General features: G+C 39.7%; 1 protein-coding gene across 1 annotated transcript in view; it reads left to right on the forward strand.

Annotated features, from left to right (window-relative positions):
* Positions 1–17,185, forward strand: part of cpa6 (carboxypeptidase A6) — a 56,323-nt gene extending 39,138 nt beyond the window's left edge. The window contains exons 7-9 of the mRNA XM_072243402.1: positions 1,686–1,888; positions 3,586–3,670; positions 16,813–17,185. Of these exons, the coding sequence (XP_072099503.1) occupies positions 1,686–1,888; positions 3,586–3,670; positions 16,813–17,006 (482 nt within the window). The 3' untranslated portion in view covers positions 17,007–17,185. The remainder of the gene's footprint in view (positions 1–1,685; positions 1,889–3,585; positions 3,671–16,812) is intronic.
* Positions 17,186–18,030: the final 845 nt, after the last annotated feature.

Here is an 18,030-nt window from a genome sequence, read left to right on the forward strand (position 1 = left end):
TCCTCTACCTCATTCCATTCATACTCTCACTGTCGCGTGGCATAGGCAGTAATCTCAAGATTACTACCTTTGCGGTCCTTCTTCTCAACTCCCTTCCTAACTCCCTATATTCTCCTTTCAGGACCTCTTCCCTTTTCCTACCTATGTCATTGGTACCTATATGTACCACAACCTCTGGCTCCTCACCCTCCCACTTCAGGATATCTTGGACGCGATCAGAAACATCCCAGACCCTGGCACCAGGGAGGCAAACTACCATCCAGGTCTCCTGACTGCGTCCACAGAATCGCCTATCTGACCCCCTAACTATTGAGTCCCCTATTACTACTGCCCTCCTCTTCCTTTCCCTACCCATCTGAGCTACAGGGCCGGACTCTGTGCCGGAGGCACGGCCACTGTTGCTTCTCCCAGGTAAGCTGTCCCCCCCAAACAGGAGTACTTGTTGTCAAGGGGCACAGCCACTGGGGTACTCTCTAGTACCTGACACTTCCCCTTCCCTCTCCTAACCATGACCCACTTGTCTGCCTCCCGTGGCCCCGGTGTAACCACCTGCCTGTAACTCCTCTCTATCAACTCCTCACTCTCCCTGACCAGACGAAGGTCGTTGAGCTGCAGCTCCAGTTCCCTAACACGGTCCCTTAGGAGCTACAGCTCGGCGCACTTGTCGCAGATGTGGGCATCCGGGAGGCTGGGAGACTTCAGGACCTCCCACATCCGACACCGAGAACAACAAGCTGCCCTCACACTCATACCTCCCCCTTTCCTCAAATAACAGGAAAATTGAAAACCAAACCTACTTCGCCTCGCCCGTTTCCGCCTAAGCCCGTTGAGCCAAAGCCCTTAGGCCTTCAATCTGCTCCCGGCTCACTCCACTGCCTGCAAAATGACGCTGCCCACTGTATAAGGCTGTGTTCCTTTTAAATCTTCCGTGCTTCACTGCCCAACGTCACATGCCTGTGCAGTCCAGCCTCTCTTAACTCTGATGAGAAAAAGAAAAATTCAAAATGGCTTCCACCGCACTCCCGCTCCGATTCTCAGACTTCCTTCTCCGAATTAAACCCAAATCAGGATTTCTGACCTTTTAAATCTTCAGCGCTTCACTGTCCGATGTCACACACTTGCACAGTCCCGCCTCCCTTAACTCCGATGAGATAAAGAAAAATTTAAAATGGCTTCCTCCACACTCCCGCTCCTATTCTCAGACTTCCTTCTCTGAATTAATGACTCTTGTTAAGCAACAACTAACCAATTCAGGTCCCTAGAAACCTCAGAGCCCAACACTGCCTGGCTCCCTGCACAGGCCTGAAAAGCTTGTTGCAAGAACAGCAAGTGTGGGGAGAGAAAAAAATCGGGGAGCTGATCTGGTAAAGTTTGGACACCCTGCATGATTGCAAAGGGAGAGAATTCTTAAGTACAGGGTTGATGGTGAGATGATTTTCTGTTATTTACTTCTTTAACTTAGATTCTTTGTTTATTTAATATGTTTTCATATTTCAGATACATGGGAGTGAATTCTAACCATCAATCTCCTCTACCAAAGCAAATCATGGTATCAACTACTTAAGCCCGAACTGTTGTTAATTACATCATTACATTTCCTCCATAAGATTAATGCCATTTAATCATTACCGATTTTCTGATTTATTCTCCAACTTGCACTCAATTTTTGTTTTGTAAATTTTCAGGTGAAGGTGCATCATTACATCCTTGTGCTGATACATACTGTGGACCCATGCCAGAATCTGAGCCAGAGGTCAAGGCAGTTGCAACCTTCCTGCATAAAAACAAGAAACAAATTAAAGCATATATTTCATTCCATTCATATTCCCAAATGCTCCTTTATCCATATTCCTATAAGGATGCAATCATTCCTAATTTTAACTGTGTGGTAAGTAGAATTAACTGAAATTCATGTTTTGATCAAATTGCAAGATTGTTTTTGTGGCTGTTCATCAAATCAGTGTGCAAGAAGTTAAATCTTAGTTCTCTGGTGCAGTTGACAAGATGTTAAAATATACTTGCCGATTGTAATAATTTATGGATGTTATATAAGTTTATTTGTTTTGCAAAGTTTGTTACCTTCCTCACTGAAGCTGCTTTAAAGGCATCAGGGAGCAAATGGAACTTAAAAGTTGAGCAAAACTGGCTCACCAAACTGGAGAATGAGGAAACTTTTGTGAGAGTAAAATATAGGTTGAACATTTAATTTCACTGTTAAATATATTAAAAGAATAAGAAGGAAGGTTTCCTGATCTGATAAAATTTTAATGTGCAAAAGACATTTTAAATTCCTGTTATCCATTACAACTTAGATTTTGTTGTATTGTCATCTATCTGCACCTCTGTAAAGAATAGTATTTAAGGTATTGCATTCCCATTGGGATATAATTTCGTACCTGGAGCCAAGCAGTAGTATTTGTTCTGTGCTCGTTGTTGAAAAAAGCAATTAACATAAGATTTGCAAATCCATAACTATTGACCTTAATGAGCATTTATCATGCCAAAGAAATAAATCAAACACAAGCATTAGGATAGGATATTTAAGTTCACTTGTTGATGGATGTAATTATATGATTCTGTATAAATCATGCTTTTCCTTGAATGGGTCTTGGCAACTGGTACTCTACTGAGATAGCACTCCACAACTATTGCATTGACCCATGGATGGGCTGACCAATTGAAGTTAGTGGGATCAGATGTGTAGATGAATGCATGCCATCATCTACTGACACAATTTTGGTGCACTTCCATACAACAAAACAAATAAGCAGTATTTCAAAGCTGAACTGGGCCAATTAGGCTTACCATGAAAGTTTGATCTTTAGATTTACACACCTTGAAAGAAATGCTGATATGCAGTTGAAATGGGTTAATCCAGCATCGATAAACACAAGAGATTCTGCAGATGCTGGAAATCTTGAGCCACACACGAAAAATGCTGGAGGAATTCATCAAGTCAGGCAGCATCTATGGAGGGAAATAAATGGTCTGTGTTTAGATAAGAGACCTTTCATCAGGATTGAAATCCAGCATAGGACAATAAAGACCATAAGATATAGGGGCAGAAATAGGCCATTTGGCCCATCAAATATGCTCTGCTGCTACATCATAGCTGATGTGAGCATTTCTGTGTGTCTTAGAACCTGTTGAGGAATCTATCTCCTCATTTCAATTTCCTTAGCAACAACACCCAAAGAGAAAGTGCGGTTTCATTGTGGTTTGTTCCTTATAGGAACAGGCTGCAAAACAAAACGACCTGTTGCACTATATGGCAGCTTAGACTTCTGAAGCTGAAAATGCCAGTTTCAATACTAAGAGACTCACAGTACAACTGTTATGCAAACTTCCCAAGTGAAGTTCAGAAAATTTGTGACACTCAAACCAAATGTGGTCTCTAGCAATTTCTGAGCCATTGTTTAATGCATTTCACCATATACTATCATATCAACTTATTGGGTCAATTATGATCCACAAAATCATGCATTGTGCTTATTTTGATATTATCAAATTCATTAAAGAAAACTTGCTTTTTAAATTCAACTAATATGATGTAAATAATCTGATTATTTTTGTTTCATTTTTCAGGAATCTGCAGCATTCAAAGCTGTCAATGCTCTTCGCTCTGTGTATGGTAGCAAATATAAACATGGGCCAGCATCTAGCACTTTGTGTAAGTTTGCAAAATAGATAGTATGTAAATTGGGCTGCAGTAGAGGTCAGGTAGACATATTTGAAATTATGTTTAATTTCTAGTTATGAAGAAAATCTATCACAAATGCTTTGCAATTAACATTCTGCTATAATGATCTAATGCAATGCAGAGTAAAATAAGGGCATGTGCAATTTGCCAGGTGAATTAATAATAATTAAATGACTCAGGCTACAGAATATTCATAAAAAGAAACATTGATGTTTGGCTTTTGTCAGATCTCTCAAGCCCTTGAATAGAGCTGAACATTTGCTGGGACAACAGAGTTGGGGGTTGGATGTTGCTGATGGACATGTAAAAGAAATCTAATACTAACCAAGAAAATAAGACATAAGAACAGTATTAAACCAATCAGTCCAACAAGAATAGGCACCTTTTATTCCCATCCTTTGCCTTCTGCCAATCAGTAAACTTCTATCCATGCTAGTACAGTATCTTTCCTGTAGTACCATGGGCTCTTGTCTTGTTGAGCCGCCTCATTTATGGCATCTTGTAAAAGGCATTCTGAAAATTTGATAAACAACATCCATTGACTCTCCTTTGTCTATCCTGCCTGTTTTTTTCCTCAAAGTATTCCAACAGATCTGTCAGGCAAGATTTTCCCCTTAAGGAAACCATGCTGACTTTTGCCTACTTCATCATGTTCTTCCAATTACCCCAAAATCTCATCCTTAATAATAGTCTTCCAACATTTAACCAGCCACTGAAATCAGGCGAACTGGCCCATAATTTCCTTTCTTCTGCCTCTCTCCCTTCTTAAAGAGTGACATTTGCTATTTTCCAGTTCTCTTTGGTCCCCCTCAGTTTCAAGTGTAACTTGTCTTTTTTTTTTGCAGGACGTACCTTCCCCAGAAGAGATAGCAATGATCCAGAAATTTGAACCCTGCCTCCTGCACCAATTCCTCAGCCATGCATTAATCTGCCAAATCATCGTATTCTTACCCTCACTGGCATGTGGGATTACTACCCTGGAAGTCCTATTTTCAGCTTTCTACCTAATTCCCCATATTCTCCTTTCAGGACCTTATCCCTTTCCTACCTATGTCATTGGTACCGAAATGTACCTTGACCTCTGGCTTCACACCTTCCTCCTTTAACATGCTGTGAACCCAATAAGACACATCCCTGCCCCTGGCATTTGGGAGGCAAAATGTCACGTGGGTATCTCTTTCACGTCCACAGAATCTCCTGTCTGCTCTTCTAACTATGGAATTCACTATCTCTACTTCACTCTTTTTCTGCACTCCCACCCCAACTTCTGAGCCACAGAACCAGACTCAGTTCTAGAGACCCAGTCACTACAGTTTCCTCCAGTAGGTCATCTGCCCCAACAGTATCCAAAGTGGTATACTTATTATCAAGAAGAATGGCCACAAGGGTACTCTACACTGGCTGCCTATTCCCTTTCCATCTCCTGACAGTCACCCTGGCACCTGACTCCTACAACTAAGAGGTGACTATCTCCCTGAAGCTTCTTTCTATCTATCTCCTTCTCATTCTCCTGTATGACTCGAAGGTCATTAAGCTACTGCTCCAGTTCCTTAACATGATCTCCAAGGAGCCAGATGTGGTTATCAGGGACAGTTGAGATTTCTCAGAGTTCCCACATCTCTGTAACATACAAGTAACTCTGGACCCATTCTGAACGCACTAACTATGTACTAATAGACAAAGAAAGAGGAAAAAAACTTACTTATTACCTCTGCCAGTGCTTGCCTAAACCTGTTGAGCCAAAGCCTCCCACTCTAACACTGACCCACTCCAACAATGGTCACTCTGCTTACACCTCCCTTTTTTATTGGCTCAAATAAAATTCACTCCCCATGTAACTTTTTCTTTTCAAATAGCTCCCACCCTACAACAATGTCTCTTTCTAACTTGCTCTTTCAAATTAATATCAATGATGCCAAATAGTGTTGCAAAATGGAGTCAACTAGTTGAAAAAAAATTGAACATTTAGAAGGTTAAAGCTGGAAAATTATAATAAGTAATAAATAGATTTAAATGTCTGCAGACGGATATAGGAAAGTACGAAAATATATATATATACCAATTAGAGTTTAAGACAAACTTTGGAATCATCTGGGTGACTTTCCATAGCTGGAACTGCATTCTGATAATTCAAAACTCTCTATCAGAGAGCTCGCTATCTCACAAACAATTTTTCTCCATCAGCACTCCTTCCTTTCTTCTAATTGTACCTGTTATAGTATTTTTAAAAATGTGTTTAGTTATAGAATAGCTATCAGCAAATGTTGGATGAATTTGAACTAAACTGCTTTTAAAAGTCATGTATTTGAGAAATGTTTCCTCAATGCACACAGGTGGGAATGTGATGAATGCAATGATACAAGAATTGGTGATTGTGTAAATTTGGTGCAAAAGAGACATTTTAAACCATGGGACAAATAATAAACAAACAAATGACTTGCCTGCCAAGGTATTTTTAACCCAAATATTGGGATAACTGTTACATGGAACATCGAAATCTGCAGCACATTACAGGCCCTTTGGCCCATAACGTTGTGCCGACCATGTAACCTACTCTAGAAGCTGCCTTGATTTTCCCTACTGCATAGCCCTCTATTTTTCTAAGCTCCATGTACCTTTGAGAATCATTTTGTTTTTTGGGAACAGCAGGACAATTCATGTGTTATTGGTTCGAGAAATCTTTCCATTTCTACCCAGAGTAGAAATCCACTGGGAATGCATCTCATAAACAGGTATTCATTGGGAAATACAGTGAAGATTATTGTGTACTATTGAGGAGTATGCAGTCCAGAGCAATCAAGCATAGAAAGAGAGAAATTAGGAAAATTAATGGACAACATAGATTGCCCATGTGTTGTTGTCTCTCTTGTGTAAGTGAAAAAAACATTATAGAGAGGCTGCAGAAATTTTGAGAAAACTCCGACTAGATCATAGATAGAAAAAATGTGCAGGAGTAAGTAAAGGAATAAAATGTATCTCAAAGGTACTAGCTGCTGAATTACTGCCAACTCCATGAGCATGTTTTCCTTAAATGTTAAAAGTGAGCCCACATTTACCACCTAATCTGGCAGCTCGTTCCAGGCTATATTATAATTATAAGATTTAAAAAACAACAGGGATCCCAGGTGAACACAGAAAATATAAAAGAGCTATTTCAAAGAAAAGGAACTGAGAGACTATGTATAGTAACACATACAAAATGCAGGAAGAGCTCAGTAAGACAGGCAGCATCTATGGAAGCAAATTAATCAGAATCACTTTATTGTCTGTGTGAAACATACCAGAATTGATTATGGTTCAGTGACACAGGACAATATCAGAATCAGAATCAGGTTTATTATCAACAGCATGTGACATGCAATTTGTTAACTTAGCAGCAGCAGTTCAATGCAATACATAATCTAGCAGAGAGAGAAAAAATAATAATAATATACAAAATAAAACATAATAAATAAACAAGTAAATCAATTACGTGCATTGAATAGATTTTTCTTTCTTTTTCAATATTTTTATTGATTACTTGCATAGACTAATACAAAATACATTATGATATTATGGAAACAGAAACAAGATTGAATTGCCCCATAACTGTGTATAGTAAATTAACCATAATATTGAAAAGGTATATTCTATTTTAATCTAAAGCAAAATCAAAACCCCATAACAAAACAGAAAAAAAAGAGAGGAAATAAAACAGCTGTTTGGTTAAAAGAAAAAAAACTCTGACATATAGTCGTAAATTCGAACATATAATAGCCATCATCATTGCTGAACAAATCGAAAATTGTGAAAGTAGTTCCAAAAAGGTCCCTATAATGTGAAAAAACCTTGTTGAGGTATAGAAATAGAACACCTAATCTTCTCTAGATTTAAACAAGACAATCAACCAATGGGCATGAGTAGGTGGAGCAGCATCTGTCCATTTAAGCAACAAAACTTTTCTGGCTAAAAGAGAAATGAAAGCCAAAATATGCAAAACATTCAGCTTCAGAGTAAAATCACTTCCTCCAACAATGCTGAACAAGGCAGTCAGAGGGTTGGATTTAAAGTTTACTTTAAAAAGCTCCGAGAAAGTTTGAAATACTTCTTTCCAAAATTTATCAAGCTGCGGCCAGGACAAAAACATATAGAGAGGCCTCTTCGACATTACACCTATTACAGTTCGGAGAAAAGTCTGAGTAAAAACGAGAGAGCTTATCTTCAGGCTCTATGAACCACTTTAAATTGTAAAAGAGAGTGACACACACATAACGAAGAGGTGTGAACAAGTTTATAAAATTTCATTCCAAGTATTGAATAGATTTTTTAAAGTGCGCAAAAATGGAAATACTGTATATTAAAAAAAGAGTGAGGCCATGTCCAAAGCTTCAATGTCCATTTAGGAATCAGATGGCAGAGGGGAAGAAGCTGTTCCTGAATTGCTGAGTGTGAACCTTCAGGCTTCTGTATCTCCTACCTGATGGTAACCATGAGAAGAGGGCATGCCCTGGGTGCTGGAGGTCCTTAATAATGGACGCTGCCTTTCTGAGACACCGCTCCCTAAAGATGTCCTTGGTACTTTGTAGGCTAGTGCCCAAGATGGAACTGACTAGATTTACAACCTTCTGCAGCTTCTTTTGGTCCTGTGCAGTAGCCCCTCCATACCAGACAGTGATGCAGCCTGTCAGAATGCTCCCCACGGTACAACTATAGAAGTTTTTAAGTGTATTTGTTGACATGCCAAATCAATTCAAACTCCTAATAAAGTATAGCCGCTGTCTTGCCTTCTGTATGACGACACCGATATGTTGGGACCAGGTTAGATCCTCAGAGATGTTGACACCCAAGAACTTGAAACTGCTCACTCTCTCCTCTTCTGATCCCTCTAGGAGGATTGGTATGTGTTCCTTTGTCTTACCCTTCCTGAAGTCCACAATCAACTCTTTCATCTTACTGACGTTGAGTGCCAGGTTGTTGCTGTGGCACCATTCTACTAGTTGGCATATCTCACTCCTGTACGCCCTTTCATCACCACCTGAGATTCTCCCAACAATGGTTGTATCATCAGCAAATTTGTAGATGGTATTTGAGCTATGCCTAGCCACACAGTCATGTGTATACAGAGAGTAGAGCAGTGGGCTTAGCACACACCCCTGAGGTGCGCCAGTGTCGATCATCAGTGAAGGGGATATGCTATCACCAATCTGCACAGAGTGTGGTCTTCTGGTGAGGAAGTCGAGGATCCAATTGCAGAGGGAGGTACAGAGTCCCAGGTTCTGCAACTTCTCAATCAGGATTGTGGGAATGATGGTACTAACTGCTGAGCTATAGTCAATGAACAGCATCCTGATGTAGGTGTTTATGTTGTCCAGGTGGTCTAAAGCAGTGTGGAGAGCCATTGACATTGCATCTGCCATTGACCTATTGTGGTGATAGGCAAATTGCAATGAGTCCAGGTCCTTGCTGAGGCAGGCATTCAGTCTAGTCATGACCAACCTCTCAAAGCATTTCATCACTGTCAATGTGAGTGCTACTGGGCGACAGCAATTAAGGCAGCCCACATTATTCTTCTTAGGCACTTGTACAATTGTTGCCTTTTTAAAGTAAGTGGGAACTTCTGCCCATAGCAGTGAGAGGTTGAAAATGTCCTTGAATACTCCTGCCAGTTGGTTGGCACAGGTTTTCAGAGCCTTACCAAGTAGTCCATCGGGACCTTCTGCCTTGTGATGGTTCACTCTCCGTAAAGATAGTCTAACACAGTCAGAGATCACAGGGTCATCAGGTGCAGCAGGGATCTTCACAGCTGTAGTTGTGTTCTCCCTTTCAAAGCAAGCAGAGAAGACATTGAGTTCATCTGCTTGTGAAGCATCGCTGCCATTCATGCTATTGGGTTTCACTTTGCAGGAAGTAATGTCTTGCAGACCCTGCCAGAGTTGCTGTGCATCTGATATCACCTCCAACCTCCTTCGAAATTGTTCCTTCACCCTTGAAATAGCCCTCCGCAAATCATGATGGGATGCATCCCAGGGTGCTGAGGGAATTGGCGAAGGTTAAAATAGATGCGTTGGTAATCATTTACCAAAACTCTCTAGACTCTGGGCAGGTCCCGGCGGATTGGAAGACAGCAAATGTCACACCACTTTTTAAAAAAGGATGTAGGCAAAAGACGGGCAACTATAGGCCAGTTAGCTTAACATCTGTAATCGGGAAAATGCTTGAAGCTGTCATTAAGGAAGAAATAGCGAAACATTTAGAAAGGAGTGGTTCAATTAGACAGACGCAGCATGGGTTCAGAAAGGGCAGCTCCTGTTTGACAAACTTACTGGAGTTCTTTGAGGACAGAATGTGTGCAATGGGTTGAGGGGAACAGGTGGATGTCATATATTTGGATTTCCATAAGGCATTTGATAAGGTGCCACACAAGAGATAAATAAGATACGGATGCATGGAGTCGGAGGAAGTGTATTGGCATGGATAGTGGATTGGTTAACCAATAGAAGGCAGAGAGTTGGTAGAAGTGGGTGTTTCTCCGGTTGGCAGTCTGTGGTGATTGGGGTGCCTCAGAGGTTGGTGCTGGGCCCGCTGCTGTTTACCACTTACATTGATGATTTGGAAGAGGGGACTGAGTGTAGCGTAGCAAAATTTGCTGATGGCACTAAACTGAGTGGAAAAGCAAATTGTGCAGAGGATGTAATGCAATAAATAAGATGAAGAAAGGAAAGGCAGCAGGTCCTGATGAATTAGTAATAGAACAAATTATCACCCTTGAAGATTATGGAATTGAAAAACTTACTGATTTAATCAGTGACATTTATGAGACTGGAATAATACCAGAAGAGATGAAAAAAATCAGTGGTTATCACTCTTCCTAAGAAACCTAGAGGAATAGAATGTGAATTACATAGGACCATCAGTTTACTGAGTCATATCACCAAGATACTTCTAAGAATTTTGATGACAAGAGCTAAAAGTAAGATACAAGCTGAAATAGGTAAAGAACAATGTGCTTTTGTGAAAGACAAAGGTACAAGAAACGCGATATTGATGTTAAGGATACTATCAGAATGAGCTATTCAAGTGCAAAAAGATTTGTTTGTTTGTTTTATCGACTACACAAAAGCATTTGATAAAGCGAAGCACAATAAGTTATTTGAAATATTACAGAAAACTCTAGATCTAGATTCGAAAGACCTCTGCCTAATCAGAAATCTGTACTGGGAACAAACTGCCGCTGTAGGAATAGATGGAGTATTGAGTCAGTTTACGAAAATCAAGAGGCATTAGACAAGGGTGTGCTTTTCTCCCCCGATTTATTTAATGTGTACAGTGAAACAATATTACAAAAAATAAGAGACATCTTGGGAATCAAAGTTGGTGGTAAAAACATCAATAATTTCAGATATGTGGATGACACTATGTTAATTGCAAGTACGGAGGAAGAACTACAAAACTTAATTGATATAATTGTTGAAGAAAGTGCAAAAGATGGGTCTATCTATCAATTGCAAAAATACACTGTATGGTGATATCCAAAAAGAAGGAGAATCCTATCTGCAGGCTGAGAATAAATGGGAAAGACATAAAACAAGTAAAGAATTTTTGCTACTTAGGAAGCTGGGTGACATCAGATGGCAGGTGCGACATGGACATCAAAAGAAGAACAAGGATGGCAAAAGACACCTTTACGAGAATGAAGAGTATACTGACCAATACTAAGCTAGGCACGACAACCCACCTCAGAGTACTGAAATGTTATATTTATCCAGTTATGTTATATGGCTCAGAATGTTGGACAATATCTAGTAACATGAGGAAACAAATTGAAACAGCAGGGATGTGGTTTTTGAGGAGGATGCAAAGAATATCATGGATGAAATGAATATCTAATGAGGATGTCATGAACAGAGCAAACACAAAAAGAAAAATAATGTATGAGATCATGAAAAGGCAACGTAATTTCATTGGACATGTGATTAGGAAAGAGGAGTTAGAATGCACAGTAATTATGGGAAAGATTGAAGGGAAGAAAGCAAGAGGAAGACAGACAAATGATGATGGAGACAGCAGCCAGAGAACTGGAAATGAATACCAATGAATTGATCCACTTGACCCGAAACAGTAGTGTGTGGACCATGGCAGTCAAAGCTCAAAGTGGGCTTGGCACCTGATGATGCTGACAGAGGATGTGGAGAGTCTGCAGAGGGATATAGATAGGTTAAGTGAGTGGACTAAGGTCTGGCAGGTGGAATACAACATTAGTAAGTGAGAGATCATCCACTTTGGAAGCAATAATAGAAGAGTAGATTATTATTTAAATGGTGAAAGATTGCAGCATGCTGTTGTGCAGAGAGACTTGGGAGCACTTGTGTATGAATCGCAAAAAGTTGGCTTGCAGGTACAACAGGTTATTAAGAAGGCAAATGGAATGTTGGCCTTCATTGCTAGAGGGATTGAATTCAAGAGGAGGGAGGTCATGCTGCAACTATACAGGGTACTGGTGAGGCCGCATCTGGAGTACTGTGTGCAGTTCTGGTCTCCATACTTGAGGAAGGATATACTGGCTTTGGAGGCAGTGCAGAGGAGGTTCACCAGGTTGATTCCAGAGATGAAGGGGTTAACCTATGAGGAGAGATTGAATCGTCTGGGACTATACTCTGTAACTCAGAACATAGAAACATAGAAAATAGGTGCAGGAGTAGGCCATTCAGCCCTTCGAGCCTGCATCGCCATTCAGTATGATCATGGCTGATCATCCAACTCAGAACCCTGTACCAGCCTTCCCTCCATACCCCCTGATCCCTTTAGCCACAAGGGCCAGAATAAGAGGGGATCTTATAGAAAGATACAAAATTTTGAAAGGGATAGATAAGGTAGAAGTAGGATAGTTGTTTCCATAGATAGGTGAGACTAGAACTAGGGGACATTGCCTCAAGATTCAGGGGAGAAGATTTAGGATGGAGATGAGGAGAAACTGTTTTTCCCCAGAGAGTGGTGAATCTGTGGAATTCTCTGCCCAGGGAAGCAGCTGAGGCTTCTTCACTCAATATATTTAAGATACAGTTAGATAGATTTTTACATAGGGGAATTCAGGACTATGGGGAAAAGGCAGGTAGGTAGAGCTGAGTTTACAGACATATCAGCCATGATCTTATTGAGTGGCAGGGCAGGCTCAATGGGCCGGATGGCCTACTCCTGCTTCCATTTCTTATGTTCTTATACCTGGTTTTCTGGTACAGGCCTGGGTTGCCAGACTTGAATGCCCTCAGCAGACGATGTATCTCTTGATTCATCCACGGCTTTTGGTTTGGAAATGTACAGTAAGTCTTTGTAGGCACACACTCATCCACAGAGTTTTTAATGAAGTCAGTAACAACTGCAGCATACTTATCCAGGTTTGAAGATGAATCCCTGAATACAGTCCAGTCCACCAATTCAAAGCAGTCCTGTAGGCACTTCTGTACTTCCCTTGTCCAAACCTTCTTGGTCCTCACTGCTGGTGCGGAGGTCTTCAATCTCTGCCTATACTCAGGGAGTGGAAGTACAGCCAGGTGACCAGACTTCCCGAAGTGAGTGCGTGAAATAGCATGGTAGGCATTCTTGATGGTGGTGTAGCAATGGTCCAGTGTGTTGTTTCCTCTGGTATTGCAAGTGATCTGTTGATAGTAGTTGCTTAGTGATTTTTTTCAGACTGGCCTGGTTAAGATCTCCCAAAATGATGGTGAAGGCATTAGAGTGCGCTGTTTCACACATGGTGATCCCATTGCTCAGATCATCTAAAGCCTGTTTGACATGGCCCTGAGGTGGAATGTAAACTCCTACCAGAATGACCCCAGAGAACTCCTGTGGTAAATAAAAAAGGATGACACTTTACTGCTATATATTCCAGGTCTGGTGAGCGGAATTGGGACAGCACTGATATATTTGTGCACCAAGAAGAGTTGATCATGAGGCATACTCCTCCACCTCTGCTTTTGAGAGAGTCCATAGATCTATCCTGACGGTGTATAGTAAACCAGTGGATCTGAATCACTGCATCTGGTATGGAAGGGGTTAACCAGGATTCCATGAAACAAAGGACACACACAACAGACAACACAAAAACAACCAACAATTTACAAATCAATGGTGCAAATGGCCATGAGCGATCAACAAATAGCAGACCTCAACATGTGCAAACGCCAATAATCAAACTTAAATTGGTGTGAACATATAAACAGACTATATAATTATCAACAGACAAGGACAGCAGGAAAGACCATTTAATGGATGTTCTGATGGGACAGTGAGGGTATTACACCTGAGTGAGTTTTGTTGAGAAGCTGGATAGCTACAGGAGGGAAGCTTAGGAGATGATGTGTAGCCCTGGTAGTGATGGACTTGCAGCATCTCCCTGATGGCAGTTTGGTGAATAGGTAACTGCTAAGGTGGGTGGAGTCAGCAGTAATTTTTTCAGCGTCTTCCTTCCCTCGGGTGATGAACAGATCTTTTAATGTCTGTAGCTGAATGTCAAAAAGTATAGTAAAATCTTAGCAGGTACTTGTTAGTTTGCTAAATTAAATCTATCTTTATTTGAGCAGAGGATGACACCAATTTAACAGTATAAAGATGCATCAGAATGAATGGTTAAAGTAAGAATAGAAAGGAGATTTTTAGAGATTGATAGTTTTTAAAACATAAAAGTCACCTGGTCTGAATGGAATATAGCCTGGTTACTGAGGAAAGTACAGTGGAAATTGAAATAAGCTTGACTACAGACTTCCACTTTTCTTTGCATATTGGAATGCTTTCAGATGATTTGAGATTGAAAATGTTACATTTCTGTTTAGAAAAGGAAACAAGATAAATCCGGTAATGACAGTAGAGTCAGCCATATGTTAATGGTGGGAAACATTTGCGGGACAGTTAATTATATGGAATAATAAAATGGTTTGCAAGAGGAGAATTGCACTTAAAGGAAAATTGAGATGACTAACCTTACTAATAATTGTGGTGTTATACAAGTATTGGATGATGAAAGTCGTGTTGTAATGCCTGTGAGATCTTTCAATGGCACTGGGTAAAATGCCACAGAGAGCAAAATCTATATCATTATACAGAGAGTAACAGCAGAGAACCAATGTTGGATAACTGACAGAAGATTCATTCCGAGCATGTTTCATCAGACAAGAAAAAGGTATACAATGCTATTCCCGGTAGTCCAAATTAAACCGCTATCCTTTCAGCTATGCACCAAAGATCCGAAGCTGGATACATAAATTTCAGATAAGAGCCCAGAAATTTGGAAAGCGTGCTTCAAGGTACCATAAAAGACAAATGAAATGGCAAATGAAATTTAATGCAGTAAAATGGAAGAATGGACTAAGTGGTTTAATTTCAAAAACCTGGAAAAACAAGAACTTTGCACGTGTATTACTGCCTTCGAAGGGTTGTGTATAATTGAGGAGGCTGTTCCAAACGCTTACAGGAACAAATTGCAAAACCTGGTTAAGCCTCAGCTGGAACATTGTTGAGTTTAATACATAACCAATCAGGAAGGCCTTGGAGGAGGATGAAAAGATTTACCAGAGTGTTAAATTTTAAAATAATGGTCCTTAGGTTTAAAGCAAGTCTGGAGAAGTTGGAGTTATGCTCTTAAGAGGGATTAAGAAAAGAATTGTTAAAACCATGATTGATTTGATTAAATGCAAATTTGTTTCCAGTACCAAACACGTTCAAGAGTTAGATACTTTTTTGATCCCAAAGGTAAGTGTAGTGTCACGGTAGCATTACCAATGCACAGATTTAAAATATACAAAAATAAAATGAGAAATAATTAATTAATTTTTAAAAAGTTGCCTCAGACTGCCTAACAGGAGGGGGCCATCACTCGCTGTAGAGCGTAATGGCCGAGGGTAAGAATGACCTCATATAGTGCTCTTTGGAGCAGCGCGGTTGTCTTGGTCTTTAACTAAAAGTGCTCCTCTGTTCAGCCAAGGTGGCATGCAGAGGGTGAGAAACATTGTCCAGAATTGCCAGAATTTTCAATAGAGCCCTTTGTTCTACCACAGCCTCCAGTATATCCAGTATGATTCCTATAACAGAGCCTGCCTTTCTAATCAGTCTATTCAGCCTGTTGGCATCATCCGTATTGATGCCATTACCCTAAGCACACCACCCTATAGAAGATTGTACTGTTAAGATAATAATAAAGAAACTAAGGAAACATGACTGACTTTTGTCAAACGTAAGTTTGTTTTTGTCTCAAACACATTGCCTGAAATTTGACAGATACAGAAACAACAGTAACATCCAAAAAAGAACTGGAACTTGCCATATTTAAAGGAAAAACAGACTTGGCATTAAGATTAATGGGATACCGTTGCCAAAGAGCTAACTCAAGATGACAGATTGAATTGCCTACTTCTGTAGAGATCATTTTCTAATAAAGGGTAATGAAAAATTAGAATGGGAGGGGATCTTTTGGGACATAGTCATTAAAGTTTCAAATAGGCAATATATAGCTGTAGGGCTGCTGGAACATAATCTCCTTTGGCTGTAAAACACGTTCTTAATAATTCGATATCACCAAATTTGTCTTAACTCTACAGGCTTCTATATTCTTAGCAAACCTCTTGTGTGCTATATCATCAAAAAGCTTCTGAAAATCCATACAGCAATGATCTGAACTACATTGATCAGCTTTCCCTGTGCCCCAATAAAGAACTAAGTAATCACATACAGATTTCCTTTCATGTTGCTGCCTTTATGAAAAATACTGTACATAATTAGATAGATAGAGAGTAGCCCATGAGGGTTGGAAATGGATCAGGAGAATTACATTTTATTAACTCCAGGTGAGTCCGCACAGCATATAGACCATGATTGAAATGTTCTCCTATGTATCAAATTTGGATTTAATTCTAAAAATTATCAACATAGTGAGGGGAAGAGCAGAGTTGAAGATACTGCTGTGCCTGTGAAATTCTTCCAATTTTTTTTTACTTTTGAGTGCTAAATTTTAAAATTTTAATTTCTTAAAATATAGCACAAGTATTTTTAACAAACTAATGTGGGTCAAAATTATTGCCATATTTTCTGAACTTCTAATATGTACTGAAATACATGTTGTAATATACTTGCTTCTTGCCTTTTAGATGCCATATCTGGTAGTTCTATTGACTGGGCCTATAAACAAGGGATTCCCTATGCATTTGCATTTGAACTACGAGATACCGGATATTATGGATTTTTGCTGCCAGAATCGCTAATCAGACCCACGTGTACAGAGACGACATTAGCCATCAAAAATATTACAAACCATCTCCTAAAAGAGTGCCCATTGAAGTGAGGAACTATTTATCACCATATAGTTTGATTTGTTTTTTTAATTTTGCATAAATAAGCTAAAATGTACAATGATTTAATGCTATTTCTGTATTTTACCTTTCTGTGCAGCCGTATATGATACAAATTTGTCACCATAATACTCAAAAATACTATTGCAGCAAAGCAAATAAATATGGTGCTCTGAATAAACAAGTAATAAGGAAATCCTCAATTTTGGACAGTGGTGTTTTTAAAATCACATTGAATATACATAGGGTCATTACGAGAGACTCTCAACTGAAGATGATCATTTTGAACAACTGCAAAGGACATAAATATTTTAGCATGCAAATTGGAGTTCACCTCTTCTTCGAATGCCAAATGGTGGCTCCATGCAGCCACCTGCAAAGTATCAAAAATTGAAGAGAAAAAAAAATCACCAACAAAATCATGAAGTTGCTTTTCAGCCATAAAATCTTTACATGTATATTTTATGAAAGCATCTGTATGAAGAGATCCCAGTTAATGTAGTATCACTGTGCCGAAAGCATAAGAGAGCATCCAGCTTTATAGAATATCTCCCCATGGTAGTCACAGAAAAAGGTTTCTCAAGGAGATGAAGTAAATCCTGAGAGAGGGAACGGCACCATTCCACCCCAATACTATAATCCCCAGATAATCAGCAGCATTGGTTAAGCTCTATGCTGCAAGTGGCCCCATGTGTGGTAAACTGATAAGTCTGTCAAAAAAAAATTGAACCATCATACACAGAGGTGCATGACATAAAAGCACAATGGTCTTTGAGGGAATGCACTGTAATGCTTGTGATATTGAATGTTGACAGGCTGGGAGGAGAACATTCATACTGTGGATCCTTTAGTTCAGTTCTTGTTGCCATGAATTTGCTCCTTGTTTTTGTTTTGACTAGTGATTAGTAATTGTGAAAATAGGTACTGCAATACTGATTGCATCAATAAATGTTCATCTAACACAGGGAAAATTCCAGATACGTTGACCTGCAACCTTGCAATAAGTACCCACCTCAG

This window comes from Mobula birostris, chromosome 1 (assembly GCF_030028105.1).
Source record: "Mobula birostris isolate sMobBir1 chromosome 1, sMobBir1.hap1, whole genome shotgun sequence".
Taxonomy (NCBI): domain Eukaryota; kingdom Metazoa; phylum Chordata; class Chondrichthyes; order Myliobatiformes; family Myliobatidae; genus Mobula; species Mobula birostris.